Source organism: Chamaea fasciata, unplaced genomic scaffold (assembly GCF_029207755.1).
Source record: "Chamaea fasciata isolate MVZ Bird 193981 ecotype frontalis unplaced genomic scaffold, bChaFas1.0.hap1 SCAF_5, whole genome shotgun sequence".
Lineage (NCBI taxonomy): Eukaryota > Metazoa > Chordata > Aves > Passeriformes > Sylviidae > Chamaea > Chamaea fasciata.
The window spans coordinates 11911280-11928338 of record NW_027094090.1 but is presented as its reverse complement, the minus strand read 5'-3'; the positions used below and the strand labels follow the sequence as shown (position 1 = coordinate 11928338).

Below are 17059 nucleotides of genomic sequence, written 5' to 3'. Positions count from 1 at the left end.
GGATATGTTTTTGCCCAAGTTTCCCTGTAAGAACAAGGAATTTGGGAAGTTGAGCACTTCCATCTGGCTGTGTGTGACTTCTGTCTGACACCAGCAAGAAGCACCTCTTTCAGCTTTCCAAATAATCTATTTCAAGGTTTGTAAACCTTAAAAAAAAAAAAAAAGCCAAACCCACAACCAACACTGAAATTGCTGATCTTTTTCTATTGAATTAGAGGCAACAATTAAAAGATTTGTAAGGACTGTGTGTGATTCTAGTTAATTAGAGATGCCAAACTTCCAGATAATTGTTACATCTGTGGAAGAGAAGGGGTTTATTAAGGGGGCAGATTCACCATTCACAGCTTATCTTGCTAATAATACACCCAGTTCCAATGAAGCCAGTTCTTGTTCTTCCATGTTTTGTTTTATGTCATAACAATTACCATCATCAGCTCAACTGAGGAAAGCTGCTCTGCTCTCCTGAGCACCATGGGGCTGTTCTGGCATCCTCTGAACAAGGGGATTTAGAATTTTATTCTTCCAGAATCGTCGGATGGGAAAGGACTTATGGGTATTATTTTATGCTTGGTCCCATACCTGCCACAGGTAAGTGTGTGTGTATGTGCAGATAAAATCATCTTGCCTGCTTGAATGCTTGTTACGTGTATCACTGCTTCTTACCTGGGTCACCAGAGTTTACCAGAATTGGAGGTAGCGCTTTAGATACTCTATATAAAACTTTGAAAGCAGCCATAACAAATTCACAAGGCCTAGGTTGCCTGCCATGGAGTGGCATTCCATTCCAGGCAGGGGCGCAGTAGCCCAGGTTCCCGTTTGGAGAACATACCCCAGAGGAAGGAGCAGAGGAAGCCCGTTCTCTGCACCCCACGCAGGTACCCGTGGCACCTGCATGTGTGTGCTTGCCCTTGCAGGTCTAGGAGCACGTTCTGAGATTAATGTGCTCTTCCCCTCCCCACAGCTCACCCTCATCACAAGGGCCAGTTTTACTTGAAAAGTCACTCAAGACTGAAGGAAGTCAGTTCTCCACAGGAACCTCACACGAATGGGTAGAAAGTCTCAAACACAGAGCAAGGTCCTGCCATTAAGTATTTTTCAGAACTGCGCAATGCACAGATACACCTCCTAAAAACAACTGTTCCTACTAGGCGCTCCCCATAAACAACCCGATGTGCACATCTTGGGGCTGGGTACATGGGTTTGCTTAGTAAAAGCTCAGGTGTTGTTACAATAAATATAAAGAGTTTATAAATATTTTACTTCTTTAACAGCAGCTACAGTTCAGAATTCTTCTGCCTTTATCTTTTCCTGGCTTCCCTTTTAGCAAGATAGTACAGTCAGCCACTCTGAAATAAATATGACTTAAATTAATTTTAAAGATGATTTGTTACCTGATATTCTGAATTGAGATTCATTGCCTTAGAATGGAAGATGTTGTTTTCTTGGATAAAAGCTCTTTCAGCAGTCTCCCACAATACGGTTCCTCTGTATTTTTACCCACATCTGTATGATGAAACAGCAAGAGTAAATCCACACTTGAGGAAGACTTTTTTCACAGACAAGGAACAGTTGAATGTACATAATTAAAATTTTATTACTGAGACACTTTGGTCTTGCTCTGTTCTGTTACTTTTGACTGTTTTTTATTCACTTGACTTTTGTCTCTAGAACTGTGAGTGGATCAGTACTTTCAGCATGCATGGTAATGAAATCCCAGATAACTGCTACATTTGAATTTGGTGTTACTGTATCTCCTAAAAGAGCACTTTAGTCCACAAAATACACTTCTTTCCTCAAGTCCTACTCACTTCTTACCTGAGAAAGGTAATTTCCTCACATCTGAGTTAGCCAGTGGTCCATGAAGCCAAGGCTTCACCCCCCAAAATTTCATATCCTTGGGTAATTACAAACTTGAACAAGAGTTTAAGTACCACTTTGGGCAGGTACAAATGCAGTACTGAACTTACCCAGTATTTTCAGTCTCTTGCAATACTGGTGATTTCTCACTTGGAAAGGAATCGCCATTGTCTCCCTCTTCTCTGGACCTCAGGACTGCTGGCACAGTTCAGCTACCAACTGTATTCCCTAAGGTTCCCCAACATACTGGTTATGGGCTGTTTCAGCAGCTTAGAAAACACTGCTTATTTTTAGACTGGTAATGGAATCTCACTGTCAAAAAAAAAAAAAAAGGTGTATTACTTTATTCCTTTTCTTGCTCTAATTTGGCTGCTGTCAATTGTTACTGATTTTTAAAGCAAATTCAGCTCCTTATGGAAATTACTGTTAACTGGTTATTCCTTGACTTACACCATAAGTGGCAGAAAATGTTAGTCCTCTTTCCTAGGATTACTCAATGTGCCGAATACTCTGGGTAGAGCATTTGTGGTTTCTCTGACAAGCTCTTCTACCTGCATGTGCAGAACCTGTATCTTACTCCATGTAACAAATAACAGTAATCACGTTAGAACAGCTTATGTTGAACAAAAACTTTTATTTACAAGAGCGTATGTGAGTTTTAAAATAAAAAAAAAAAAAAGAAACAAGTCTATTTTCAGTCTTCAGCCTGCTTTCACTTGAGTCTCCAGCTCAACTCATTTAACTTTCTAGTTTGAAGATCAAATTTGTGGCAGAATGGTAATGATCTGTAATTTGGTGCCAGTCTTGGCACTGGAAACCACTTGGCACAGCTCAGTCTCTCCGTACGTAGAAGACATTATAGCCGAGTTCCAGCATGCCCCCGATGAGCAGGGCCCAGAGTGGGATGAAGACGTAGGCCAGTTTCATGGTGGTGAAGCGCTGCAGCTTGGCACACAGGGCCAGGCAGAAGGCCAATTTCAGCAGCATTGCAATCAGGTACCAGACCTTCTTCTTCATGTTCTGGGAGCCGTTGCGGGGGTCAAAGCCAGACTTGCATCGTCCAGCCATCTTTACAATTAACATGACCAGAAGGATTGTATCAAATATCCACACTGGAATGAAAATGAGGAACCAGTTCCACGGTGCTTTCTCATCCAGCTTCAGCACCAGCATGATGAGGAAGAGTAACGTGAAGAGCCATGTCAGCAGCACTCTCTGCGCCAGGGACATTCTCATTTAAACAGCTTTGGGAGGAAGTCCTTCGCTGCCTGTAAAACAAAAGGGGGAGGGGAGGCATCAAAAGATGGCACCACACCACCATTAGGGATATCCCATAAAGGAGACCAATTCCTTGCTCTTGCTTTCCCACTCCCAACCTGAACCCACATAGTGCTCCCTAGCGCTTCCATAACTAACATACTCAGCTGAACACTGTTTGTTCCAGTCCACCATTCCCTTGGAGTGCCTTAAGTCAGCTGTGTAACTGCCTTAATCTAAATTAGTTCTGTGAAATGAACTGTACTTTAATCCTAAACAAGCTGTCAGACTCATTTAAGGATTTTTGAATGCTAAGAATATGTTTAGATCCATTTTCCGCCAGTACTGAGGCACTCACAGCTAACACTTGAAAACAAAACAATTCTCTCTGTAACAAAACAACCACAGTAAAATGCCAGCCAGCACAACGGAGCACAAAACCCTGGGAGAGAGCCTGCAGTTTGCAGAGCTGCAGCTGAAGTGACCTGGGCTCAAACAGCCAGTGAGCACTGCCCAGCTTTCTGTCAGCCGGCAATCTTGAAATTGCTAAAAGCTACAGATAATGTTTGCTTTTTGGCAGGTATCTCAAGTATTCAGACACTGGCTGACAGGTTTATTGGCTGGGTAAGATATTTAAATTTCTCTGTAGTCATGACGAAAGAAAAACAAGACAAATGCATCTGCCACTACAGTCATGAAAGTTAAGTTCTTGTATTCCTAACTGGAAGGTTTTACCACTGCATCTGCCAAAAGCCTTTCACCACAACTGTAAAAAACAGAAGTGTGAAGGACTGTGATCTTCCTCTAAATTTCATGCTACAAAAATGAATAATTTTTACCAGTGAAATGGTGCTGAAATAGGAATTTTAATTATTTTTAAAAACTGAGTAATTTTTTAAAATAATTCTCTTTAGACCACTAATAGTCTTTCACCTGAAATAAGAAAATGAGCTTTGATTTGTTCCAGAGTACAAAAATATTTGAATGACTGAAAGTGTGATGTTGTGTTCTGAAGCATGGAATCCTCAGCACCAGATGCTGAGGGAAGGACAAGAGCTGCTTCCCCTCTGTGCCCAGCAGCTGCTGCTGCTTCCTCTGTGCTGTGGCCAATCCACACAACATCACCTGATTGTGGCTCCTGAGCTCACCCAACAAGCAGAAATCTACTGCCACCTTTTTCTTTTTAACTGGGAGAGTTTTTTGCCGGATTAGAAGTTGAACAAATTCTGTGCTCAGATAAGATTTGCTACTGGAAGGAGGTAAGTAAAAGTTGCTGTCTCAACTGGTTATGAGATGACCTGCTACCTTACAGTGAGGGGATAACAATTTTGTACATCTCTAAAATCATCCTACAGTTTAAATCTGTATCTTCTGATACACAGTTCAACAGATCTACTCTTTTGTTCTGTCTGGGTTTGAAGTTTGAATGGATTTGATTTTGTGGATAGCAGTGGGATTTCTCGCAAGGAGATCCAGTTTTGCCTAAAATAACCTAAATTGGAGTTGGACTCAGTGCATCCCCTCTTTGTTTTGGGGCTGCACTTGTGTTCAAAGCAGGCCAGTTCCCTGAGCTGAACTAGGAAAAAAAAAAAAAAAAAAAAGTTTAAAGTAGGATTTTGTAGCTTTGCTTTTCAGAGTCTTGGTTCTGCTCAGATCACCAAAGGGTCTGTGAAAGCCAGTTCCTGACAGGGTGGAACCAGGACCCCCACCCTTCTGTTCCTTAAGGAAGAGGTGAAGCTCAGAAGCAGCATTCAAGAGTTATGGGGACAAAAATATCAGAGGAGGTTTAGGTAGCTTTGTTTTACTCTTGTTACAGAAACAAACCTAAACCAGCTGGCAGGGGATTACAGAACTACTATGTCTGGCCTAAAGTATTTACAGTATTTTGAAAACAAAAAATACTGTAAATACTTCCAATATTCTCAAGCGCAAGTCTGTGGCTGAAGTGAAGAGTCATGCTCTGAAATGAAGTTTCAACATTCTTTTCATGAGAATGTTTTTCAAAACCAGCTCTAGAAATCAATGTTACAAGCACTACAAGAAGGAGACTCTTATTAGCAAAATGGAGAAAGCAGAAACCAAACAGAAACAGACTGGAAACTTGGGTCTGAAAGGAAAAAAGAAACTCAACACTCTTAGAAGTATCAGGTTATCAGATACTCAAAGAAGGTGCTATCACCTGTCTCTGGAGGAAACACAAGGCTACTGAAGATGTATTACATAGGGCTACTCAATTTGAAGGTTGTTCACTTGAAAATACTTTCAGTTTGCTAAGAACCACTTTGCAACAACTGGAAGAAACAGGCAGAAAATTCAGCATGGGAAGAAGTTATGCTGCCTTTCTCTGACCTAACAGACCTTACTGCCAGACTGGGCAGGACTGGAAGGCTCCAGTCAGTTTTAGAGGCATTTTTAGATGAAAACTCAAGAAAATCCAAGTGTACTTTTCAGACCTTAAGAGTCCAAATAAAGAAAGCTACCAGGTTTTGAAGGCTGAGAGTTGGGTATAGAGCTGACATAACAATGAAGGGTTGATTACATGAGCATTTGATTATCTCATTCTGAAAGAAAGATGATGGACAGATTCTTTGCTGGAGCCCATCTATCCCAACAAGATGGGTGACACTGGGAAAAGGATGCAGCTGTGCCACAGCCCTGAACTGGCTCTTCAATGAGAACACCGATGGGATGTCGTAGTGAGAAGATAACAAAGCTCTTGACTCCTATTATAGGACCTACAAAATTAGGGAGTGAAAATTTTCAGTGAGGAGAAACTACCCAAGGAGCATCACTGACCTTGGTGAGATGATCTGCATAACGAGGATATTATGATAGCTAATTCTGTCCTGTTTCGAAGGAAAAGTAAAGAGGAGGGCAACTTATACATGACAGTCAGCTCAGTAGTAATGATAACATGAACCTAGCTATACATTGAGATTTAAACCTTGAACATCGCCTAAAAAAATCCGGAGATTCGTATTATGGTGAAACCATATTAAACAAAACCCCAATTCGATTAAATACCGTTTTAGAGCCTATTCCGATCGTATGGGTAATTTAACACTTCGAAAGAAGTACTGCGGTAGGCCCGGTTTAAAACCCTATTTAAACACAGCTTTGTATTCACAAACTCGGCCCCTCCCTCGGCCTCACGGCCTCGTCCCGCCAGGCCCCGCTTCCCCGGCCGTGCCGGAGGTCCCTGAGGCGGAACCCCCCTCGCTGCCCGTCACCTACCGCAGGTCCCGGCGCATCCCCCGGTCCGCGGGGCCCGCGCTCAGCTGAGGGGGCGGCGGGCCCTCCCCTCCCGCTCCGCCTCAGGGAACCTCCCGCCTCCCTCACCGGCCCCGCGCCTACTATTGGCCAGCGGGGACGCGCGTCCCGGCGCCCTCCATTGCCATTGGACGATGGCGACGTCGCTCAAGATAATCCCGCCCTCCTCCCCTCAGCCGTCGGTGACGCCCCCCCCCCCTCCCGGCGGGAGGCCGATCAGGCTGGAGCCCCGCCCTCGTCACCAATTGGTGAAGGGTCTGTCCGTCACAGCGGCCCCGCCTCGGCCCCGCCCCCGTCCGTCGAGCGCAGCCCCGCCTCCCTCGCGCTCTCGTTAGACGGCGATGCCGCCAGTTACGCCTCGGCCCCGCCCTCCCGCGGGCGGAGGGGCCGCCGTTGGCTGCCGGCCCGCGCCGGCCCCGCCCCCGGCCCGGCGGCGCGCGCGGGTGGCGCGCTGTTGCTGCCGCCGCTGCCGCCTGGACGCGCGCGCCGCTCGCCCCCCTTCCCGCTTCCCCCGCCAGCTGTTGCCTCGCGCGCGCCTTCCCGCCGCCGCCTCGCGCTCCCGCCGCCCTTGCGTGCGGCGCGCGCTGCCCCGCGGCACCGGCGAAGGGTGAGATGGCGGCGGGGGGGGCTCCGGCACCCGGGGGGGGCTCCGGCACCGGGGGGCGTCCCCGCCCCGCCGGGGCGGCGACGGGGGGAGAACCGGGGCGCCGAGCGCCCGGCGCGGCTGGGGAAGGGGCCGACCGGGGCGCGGGGGGGCGGCCGGGGCGAGGCGGCTGTGCCCTCTCAGTGCCCTCCCGGTGCTGGGGGACAGCGCGGCGGAGGCGCGGGGCGCGCATCACCGGCGGTGCTGCCGCGGCTCTCCTGGCTGTGCGGCGGGAGCGGGGCGGCTGCCGCCCCTCACCCCCTCCCGGGGGAATCCCGGCCGGGGCACGGGCGGGCGGCCCGCGGCCTCCGCGGCGCCGCGGTTCCCTCCGGCGGGATCCGGCGCGGTGCCGGCGCCGCCGGGGCGGGGGGTCCGAGCGCGGCTCCGAGCGGCCCCTGCCCGCAGCGCCGCGGACCCGCACTGGGTCCGGCCGGGCAGCGGCCGCACCGTCCCGGAGCCGTCGGTGCCCGGGTGCCGTGTCCTCTGCCGCCGGCGTCGGTGCGGGCGGCAGAGGTGCAGGTACGGTCCGGGGCCCTTCCCGTGCTCGGGGCTCTGCCCGCCCGCTCCGGCGCTGCTGTGAGGCACCTTCTCCCCGCTGAGGTGCTCGAACGTACCGTGAGCTGCCTCGGTGCCTGTGTCAGGTGATAGAACGTGTTTTCTGCTTCCTTTGAAAGGTCCTGAATTTCAGCATCTTCGTGTTCGTCTCTGACCTCGCCTCTTGTGTTCTAGTGTTTTACATGTCTTCATGTTTTCGTTTTCTTGACCCTTTATATATTTTTTTTCCCTTTTCCACCCTAAAACAGTGGCAACCTGACTACACCTTATCCTTGGTTTTCCGTTTGGGAATCAAGATGTTAGGGAACTTCTCATCACTCAAAATTTATGCCATCACATTAATTTTCTTGGTGTTTTATTTGCTGTCTTTACTGTGAGAAACAAAGGAGCTGGGGAAAATTTACCCCACAGTACTGGAAATGTCCAGGTGTTTGTTACTTTTACTTCTGTTTCTCATACCTAGCCTTTGAGTGTGTGGTTCTCAGGTGTAACTCAGATTCACTGAAAGTTTGAGTCCGTAGTGTCAAGCTCTGTGCCTGGTATTTTGCCTTTTATTGCTTTTACATGTTATTGGTCATTTGAAAAGTTATGCTGCCGAGTCTTGCATTTTGTTCCAAATTTGCCAGTGTCTTACCCATCTGTCATATAATTAACTGGAAAAAGTAATTAATTGGAAAACCTGACTTGTTGAAAGTACTTTAATTAATGTTCTGAAATTCTTTGTGATGAAATGTTCCGACAGAAAATACAGCTCATCTTACAGTTTGGATACACAAGTTCTCTAATAGAAATAAGACTACATATGATGTGTCATCAGTAATTTGTCTGCTTATATCTTCCTGTTGATGATGTTAAACAGATGGTGGTATCTGTTTTATCAGGGAGAAGTGCATCACTTGAAATAACCTGTTAATCCTAGTAAGTGAATCCTAGTATCTTCAGCTGCACTTGGAGTGGTCAGTAAGCAGCAGAAGGATGTATTTCTGTTACATACATTAGTGCTTGGCATCAGATTTTCTGTTTCCCTGAGGTTAAGAGGCTAAAAGTGTTCTGTGGATAAATCTCTGGGTTATAAATAGCTGTATGTATTTGGCTACTTTTGTAGCTCTGAAGTTTTGGTGATCTTCTTTGTTTTGCCTCTTTGCTTGTGATTCCCTGGAAAGGATAATCCTTTTCTCAGAAGTCTTATTTCTGTTCCAGTAAGGTGTTTATGCATGTATGTGTGCACATCACCTTGATGGACTCCATTGTACAGTATTTGCAAGCGACTTTCATTTCTGAAGGTGAAGGTTGAGAGCAGTGCTTGGAACTTGTGTACTTAAGATCCCAATCCGTGTTCGAAGTGGAATGTTTGTGCAGTTAAACGTTCTGTTGCTATGTTTTACTGCCAGTGTATGTTTTTATTCTGGGTATAAATATTACAAAGGATAAAACATGAGCCTGAGTCATCAGAAAAAGAATTCGGAAACCTAGCTGGTTTAATTCAATGTTTGTACTATCATTTTTTCCTCTTGTGTTGTGTGGAGTGTGACATACAAATAAGTTGCCAGTAATTGTTGGGAACTCCATGGAGCATTTCAAGTATTCCGGTAGAACTGGATTTCTCCCAAAGCAGAGTTAGCTCAGCTTGTCTCAAAAAGTTGATCCCAGCTGTATCCATAAGCTGCCACCCAGCAGTTGGTGTGAATTCTGGGAGAAATCAAAGTCCTGCAGGTTTTGAAATAGGAAACAGTATTGGTGTGTTTTAGAGAGGGGACATAGGTGTGTTAAAGAATTCCAGTCAACCTCGTTTGAGGCAGCTGACCAGGCAGTGAGGGGTGGAGCACAATTGGAGTTGAACGATGCTGTTCCTGTCAGAGCTGGCAGGGGTCACTGGAAAGCAGTGGACTTTATTTCTTTCCCAATTCTCCAATGTTACATATACTGTCTTCCTTGGCTTTTTCTGTATATCTATCTTTGCTTATTTCTAGTAGAAATATCGTTGAAGATTTTTTTCTTTTCTCAGGACCCCTGTGAGTGAGAATGATAGCAGTCAAAGACTGGGGTTTGGGTTTTCCTTTGTCTGTGAGGAAGTCCTTTTCATAATAAACAGTGTTTATGGATTCATTATCAGACAGGTTATGTGGATTTTTAGTGAGACTTATTAAGGACTCAAGGCTTGTACAATTGCTTTCTTTGTCTGTCTTCTCCCATTTGAGTCACTTCTTACTCAGATGATGGAACTGAAATTAATGGCAGCTGAAAGACATTAACTACCTACACTGTGACAAATTTTTATAAAACTTTTGACAGACAATGACCCAAATTAATATTCCTACGCAAAAAAAGGCAGTCAGAATTGAGTCTCTCTCTTCTCCAAGAAGTGAGCAGCTGTTGGGCAGTCTGTGTGCTAAGCTCTGAGCCATCAGCAGTAGCATACTTCTACTGGCCCAGCCAAACACTTGGGATGGTTGTTATGATGGGTGGGGGGCAGGAAAAATATTATGGGTGGAGTGGAACAGGACAATAGGGAGCTGTGGGACAATGCTGAAAGCAGGCAGACTTAATTGCTTCTGCCCACAGAGCCAGGTAGGCCTGTTTTTTCTGTAATGTTTTTTTGTTTTATGAAGGAAACAAAACAAAACTCGTGGGGTACCTGTCGGAGGTACTGCTGCATTTGACTGAGGACAATTGACCACCACTTACTCAAAGATTTGTGGTGGTGTGAAAAGTAAAAGACTTTGAAAGCTTTAAATGTCATGTTTTCTCCCTTGAGTTTACTGTGCTGTTATTTGTAAAGATCCTTCTTGATGGGTGCAGAGGAAATAGTTAACTATTTGAAGAAATTATATTTGAATTTTTAAGGAGAATCTGAAGAGCTTAATAAATTGCCATAGGGGGGAAAAAAGTTAGTACTAATTAGAGCTATAATGTATTGCTGTGTAATGTTTGGGTATGCTCTACATGTAATCATGGAATAATTTAGGAAAGGAAGTCGTTGAAAGTCATCAGTCTGGTCCATCTTCACCTCAGAGCAGCTTCAAAGTTAGAAGCAAGCATGTATACAAATAGAGAGATAGCCATTGTGTTGTCAGGAAATTTGGAAATACAGCTTGTGCTTGCGGTGGGTTCTTTGTGGGTGTGTTTTTTTTTTTTTTAGTTAAAGGGGAGGATATCAGGGAGTTCCTGGAACTATTTGTCTTATTTCTTAATTTATGCATGTGAAGGGGATTTTTTTCCAAATTTGTTTCTGCTGGGAATACATGTAATGTTCAGTATTTAATTCTTCACTCATTTGAGGTGGTCTTAGTGGATGTTCTCCAAAGAGCCTAGATGGCTTTCTGGAATGAGTCCAAGCGTTGGACTCCGATTTGCAAATAATTTGTGGTTCTGTTCTTAAAAAAAATAAAATACAACTGCAGAGTGGGAGAAGAAATTAAAGCAATATCACATCAAACGTGAAATCGTGCAAGCCTTGCATTTTGGAAGTTGGCCAGCGCCAGATGCTTTTGGGTTTTAGGTGGCTGGCAGATGCTGGCTTGGCAGCTAAACACTCTTCGTGTTGATCTGTCTAAGGGACAGTTTGTTCTGTGTGTGGCTCATACTCTCCTTGGTATTGGCTTCTGGCCGTTGTGGGGTCGGGTTCAGGGGAGTGTTTGCATGGCCAAATACAGCCCAGTGATCTCCTTGCATCCTGGGTTATGAAGCTTGAGATTCCCTCAGCTGTGTGTTTATTTTTTTTCCTTATTATTATTGTTATTGTGTGTTTAAATAGCTGCTTTCTTTCCGAATGGGAGTAAAATCTTGGCTTCAGTGACTTCCTGTGGCAGTGAGTTTAACAGTCTGCTTATGTGTTGTAATAGAATATTTGTCTGTTAAAAATTTGGCTTTGCTGTCCTCTCAGCTTAGTTAATAAATGAAGTTGCCTGTATTATTGAGAGGCTGTTGTTTTCTTGACTATTTTCTGTTTTTCCCTTGAAGTCTCATTTAATTTATTATAATACCTTTTTTTTCTGTTCATGGTTGCGTGTTTCAATACGAGAGTCTTTCAAGTGGTTGGTAATTCATAGCTCTTCTCAGAACCCCTCCCCCAATATTTTAATATTCTTCTCCCAATAAAGTAGGTGTATTTCAAGTCAGATTGCACAGCTGATCAACAGAGCTGTACTGCAGCGTTTTCTTTGTCCTCCTTCCCCTTTTATTCAGGTCTCCCTGCTCCTCTGACTGTATTATATTGGATGGAAGAGGTCCCTGAGCTGCCAAAGTTCCTTTCTGGATTTGAGATATCGGTTCTTAAGGCTTTGAGTGGTGTTCATGGTTCACTCCCCTGTAAGCCTTCCCTTAGAGATAACGTTGACATGGTTGATACTGAATTCTGTTTATTTTGCCTCTTCATTGTTAAAGTTCATACATATTCTCAAGCTTTGCTAGTTTAAGATTGCCACCTAGAAATGTTACTTCTTCAGGTTTTCTTTTCGTCTTTGCAGTGTAAAATATAAATATAGTGAGCACTGCTAGACCTTTTTACAGAAGCTTAAAATTTGGAATAATAGGACAGGGTTCAGTTCACTCTATTTCCGAACGCAATTTAGGCAGTACTTCATGAAAACTCTAGTCTACTGGTGCAGCTAGGAGGAGCAGAAGGGAAATAGCTCTAATTAGTCGAGATTACTGTGTTAATGGTGCTTGAGAAGGCTTTCTGGGAGAGATGCAGAGTGTTGAAGCTGGCTGTGGTCAGAGCTGCCTCGGTGCTATTGCTGCTCACCGACCTGCAGGGGTGCCCAGGTAAATCCTGTGAGCAGGAGCTGCAGGGTGCCCAGGTAAATCCTGTGAGCAGGAACTGCAGGGTGCCCAGGTAAATCCTGTGAGCAGGAACTGCAGGGTGCCCAGGTAAATCCTGTGAGAGCTGCTCAGAGGGGCAGTCAGACCCTGGCGATGTCTCCTGCTGGTGACTGAGGACACTGTACTGTGCTGATACTGGTGTAGAGTGGTTAAAACCCTTGTGAAGCCTTACAGGGCCATCCTGACCTTCACCCTCGGTTGTGTGGACATATCTTTAGGAAGAGATTGCCTCTGCTTGAAGTTCCCTCTTTAGAGCTCTGAGAGCCAGCAGGAATGTGGGGCATCTCAATTTGTGAGCTACCCTTACCTGTCAGGGCCCAATGAGCAATGCGTGGTGTCTGCATTCATCTTTCTAGTAAAAAATCTGATGGCTGGAATACTTACCTGGGATTTGCCATTTCTGGATGCTCTCATCCTTTAACGAGGTAGTCACCAGGCACATGTATGCTGGATGAGGCCCTGAATGTCTGCCTCTGTCGCTACAGTGTGCTAAGGTGTGTGAAAGCTAGTGGAAGACAAAGAGAGCAGACCAGGAAGATTTAGTCTGTTTGGTTTCAGGATTAGGATGGTTCTGCATGAAGGAGAGTGGGGATTTGTGTGCACTTTGCCTTGGACTGGCACGGAATGGAAGAGCTGCAGACCAGTGGCCTGTGATCCAAGGAGCTTCTGGGCACTGGTATCGGGTGATCAGTAGCTCTATGCAGACTGGATGCTGCTGTTAATCTTCATTATCCAATTAGCTGATTGCAGTAAAGAATGTTGATTCCAGATTTTGTTCAGTGTTTTGGCTGGTTTTGATCTGCGGCAATATTTGCTTTTCATAGACAACAGACCATTTGGAAGTCTTTGACATCTTTCCAAAGATTCTTTGAAAGTCCACATATGTTCTATCACTTGCTCTTGTTTATCAGTTAGTTTGACATGTCCAGAAATACTGATAGACTGAGACATTATCTTCCTGTGTAGAAGCTGCTGATTAGACCCTATCAGATAGTCTTTCAGGTATAATGGTGTTCCATTTTTAATGATTGTTTTGAGGACCTTGCCAGATACACATGTAAGGCTTGTTACTCTGCAATTCCTTGCTTGGATCACTCCAGAGCCTTTTTTTTTTTTTTTTTTTTTTTTTTTTTTTTTAAAGAATAGAAGCTCAGCATTTTCAACTGTGTTCCTACAGAACAGCGGCTGTTACAAGAGACAGCAGCTTTTCCTGACAGCTCAGCCACTTCATGCCTCAGCTGCCTCAAAAACTTGCTGGATAACTATTTGTAGAACATGATGCTAACTTGGTGATTTAGGAGTGGTTTTCAGCTTCCTGACTGTAGTCATCAAGAAACCACAACTCTGCTGTGCAGTGCCTGGTGACAGATAAACATGTCTTCCTAAACACAAGTCAGTATTTCCAGTGAGCAAGATTTATTACTGTGTTAAGAATCTCAAGAAGGAAGAAGGGAACATGGCATTTTATTTCAAGGTGGTGACTATATTTGTTTGTTTGGAGATTTTTTTTTTCCCCAAGTATTTGTTGAGGCATCTATATATATATATATATATATATATATATAAAACTTGGTGTTTATAGAAATTCTGTTCTTTAATAAAGTTGTTATGGTTGTAAAAACTGATGTATACGTACAGTGTTTCAGGGATTTATTGGTATAAGGTTGCAAATGTTTCATGGGATATGTATGTGCGTGCATGCAGTATTCAGTACAAGAAAAAAGGAATGGAAAAATCTTGAGATCAACCATGTGCTGTTTTTTATTTAATTTTTTTAAAAGACACAGCATTTTCAGAAATGGCTTGTAGATCCAGTGTGCTGTCAGCAATTACTGTATTTGGTGAGAATTTTAAAACTGACATTTCATATAGTAGATAAGCAAAATTAACTTGAGTGTAGTTCCCTTTAAAGACTTGGATTTTTCTGCTTTATTGAACAGCAGAATATGTTTAAATATTGGAAGCTTTTTGCTAATTAATAAATACTGCAGCAGGCTCAAAAGTAAATTATGAGAGGTATAGAATCTTGGACTTCTCAGTTCAGAGTCCTTCCCCTCCATTTTTATGAGTAAGGTATCTATGAGATTGTGTCATGTTACTTCAAATGGACCCATGAACCATTTATGTAACAAAATTAGGAAACTTGCACAGATCTTAAGGCTGAGGGCAGAGATTCCAGAAGTGGCTGCAGCAGCTGCAACAACTGCACGCAATGTTCTTTTAGCAGAACCTGAAATAAATCTCAGAAATCCTGCTAGTCAACATTTTGTTGCTATTTCAGACAGTTGTGTGATTCCCTGGCGAAACAAGTATTCCTTGGGTGAGAGTGACTTTGTGTGGCACTTCATTGCTTTAGATATTGGTGGGTTTGCTGTGGAAGTGAAGGTGGATAAGTTGAGTCTACTTCCAGTCAGATTTTGAAAGCTGTTTCTCGGTGCTTGCTCTGGGCTGTGTCTGTGATTGCTTCCTGCTTTGGCTGGTGAGTGATCAAGGGCATGAGCTTATAAGGAAATGGGCAGCTGCAGAAATAGGGTCATATGCAGTGGTTTGTGGGCAGAATACCGAGGCCTGAGAAAGGATCAGCTTTTCAGCATCTGACATCTTACTGGAGGCACAGGCAGGCATGCACATGCTGCCAGATGTCTGTCTCTCATCATATATCACGTTTGGTATATCTCTGTTCATAAAGAACACAGCAGCCGGCAGAGGGTCTGATTCATGTCACTGTTGCTGGTTTTGGTCTGATGAAACAGGCCTTCTCAAACAAAAACCTCCTGAAATAGGCATCTAGGGATGTTAATTTTTTTTTTTAATTGGTTGTTTGAGGGTGATTATGTTTTGGGGTTTCAGGGCTTTTTGGGGGGTTTTGGGGTTTTTTTGAGATGGCAAGAAGGGCAGAGTTTGAACATTAACTCTCATGAGCAGCATCCTAGGAATGCTGGTATCCAGTTTTAGCAGAGTTTTTGATCTTGCTTGGGGAAAGCAAGTATGTTAATTCCTTTTTATTTACAAACTGTTATGACCTTGGGTTGCAAGATGACTTGGAGGGGCTTGGCAGGCATGGCAGGAAGAGTGCTTTTCATGCTGGTTGCTGGATATTGTCCTTTGGTTAGCAGTGTCTAGAGTTTTCTTAATTTAACTTGATGTTTGTCCTTCTGTTTTGACTGCTACAGGTTTTCTTAAGGGTAGCTGGAAGGACCATGATAAAACCTCCACTGAAAGGTGTGAACCTGGGAGTGACAAGTTTCTCATTTGCTTGTATACAATTTGCAATTCTGAAATGCTGTTTTGAGAACAGTGATGCATAGATAAAGTACTTAAAAAGAACAGTGAGTGCATTGCTTAGTATTTGATGTTCCCTTTCAAAAAGGAGATGTAGGTTTAATGGTTTATGTGTAATGCACATGAAAAGTAGTGATTCTTTTGGAGCATTGCTTTAAGGCTTTCATCCTGTTCTTTGTGGCAGTGGCAGAGCTCCCCTGGGTTTGAGTGGAGGAAGGATGACTTCTGGTAAGTTTAGTGCTGTATCTGCATTACAGGGATACCTCCCTTGGTTTGTTACTCATGGCAGAAGCAGCTTTTCAGTCAACAGCGGATGCCTAATGTGACTCAGCTGTTTATTTGGCTCATTTAAACTTAAAGTATCAAATAATGTCAGCAATTTGATAATAATGTTAACTTATATTTTGATGTTGAACCTAGAAAGTGAGGGGTTTTTCCTTCATTAAAGTTTTCTAGCTGTGCATGAATAAGTGTAATGCTTTAAGAGAGTTTGTGTGATACCAATGTTGCTATAAAATTAGTAGTTTAGGCCATAGTCTTTACTCTTCTGATTCATTGTCTTTTCTTACTCTGCATGCCAGGGAATTTTAGTGAAATTATGCCTGTGATTGTGAAACTGCAATATGGAGGATCTAACATAATGGTAAAACAGTTCTGTCTTGGAAAGCAGTTAAAACCAGGTTGTAGTGTTCTCAGGGCTTTATATGCTGGCCTCTTAAAACTGCCTTTAATTTTCTGGAGGTACTAAAAATCAATGACTTTTTAAAAAACATTTGAGACTAAAGCAACATGTTTTGCAATTTTAATTCTGATGATGTATAGTGAACATGCAACTTCATTGCTTCATCAGACTATGATCATAATGAGCGGAGAAGGACACTCAAGTCTTGACTCAATAACTGGATGGTATCTTGACCATTCAGGTTGGGATTGCTATAAAGAGAACAGGTTCCTTGAAATACTTAGTGATTCACAGTGTTTACAGGCAAGGAAAGCAATTATTTGCCTATGCATCCTTGCTTGTGTTGTATTTTTAATTATGTCCTTTTGCTAGGTGACACTGCTTAGACTTGTACATTCTTTAAAAAGACTGGGTTTATTTTTTGTCACTATGGAAGAGCACAATTTTATTCTGGACTTCTGTCAGTTCAGATTGCTTTAGACTGTCATTTAGAGATATATACATTTAAGTCTGACTAGGGTCACCAAAGCCTGGCCTGCGGATATGAGTAAAATTTCTAAATATACTTTGAATTTATTTAAATCCTATCTTACTCAATAAGCACTGCAGTACTGTGGGGTTTGCATGAGCTCTTAACTACCTAAGGACATCTAAATATAAATTTCAGTGGCTTTTGAGAAACCACTAATTTG

The 17059-nt window shown here is 43.7% G+C and overlaps 2 protein-coding genes across 3 annotated transcripts in view; one reads left to right on the top strand and one right to left on the bottom strand.

Moving 5' to 3' along the window:
- Positions 1–2324: 2324 nt before the first annotated feature.
- TMEM60 (transmembrane protein 60) lies at positions 2325–6436 on the bottom strand. Its single transcript, XM_066182817.1, has 2 exons — positions 6349–6436; positions 2325–3125 (listed from the first exon to the last, which is right to left on the bottom strand). Exon 2 carries the CDS (start codon positions 3091–3093, stop codon positions 2689–2691), a length of 405 nt encoding a protein of 134 aa, XP_066038914.1. The 5' UTR covers positions 3094–3125; positions 6349–6436; the 3' UTR covers positions 2325–2688.
- A 468-nt stretch (positions 6437–6904) lies between these two features.
- PHTF2 (putative homeodomain transcription factor 2) overlaps positions 6905–17059 on the top strand; it is a 61539-nt gene continuing 51384 nt past the window's right edge. For both annotated transcript variants that reach the window (XM_066182815.1, XM_066182814.1), the window contains exon 1: positions 6905–6991. The gene's annotated coding sequence lies outside the window, so the exon portion shown is untranslated. The remainder of the gene's footprint in view (positions 6992–17059) is intronic.

What these genes read in the sequence shown, in the direction of transcription:
- TMEM60 (XM_066182817.1), bottom strand. Translation starts at nt 3,093, where the DNA reads ATGAGAATGTCCCTGGCGCAGAGAGTGCTGCTGACATGGCTCTTCACG.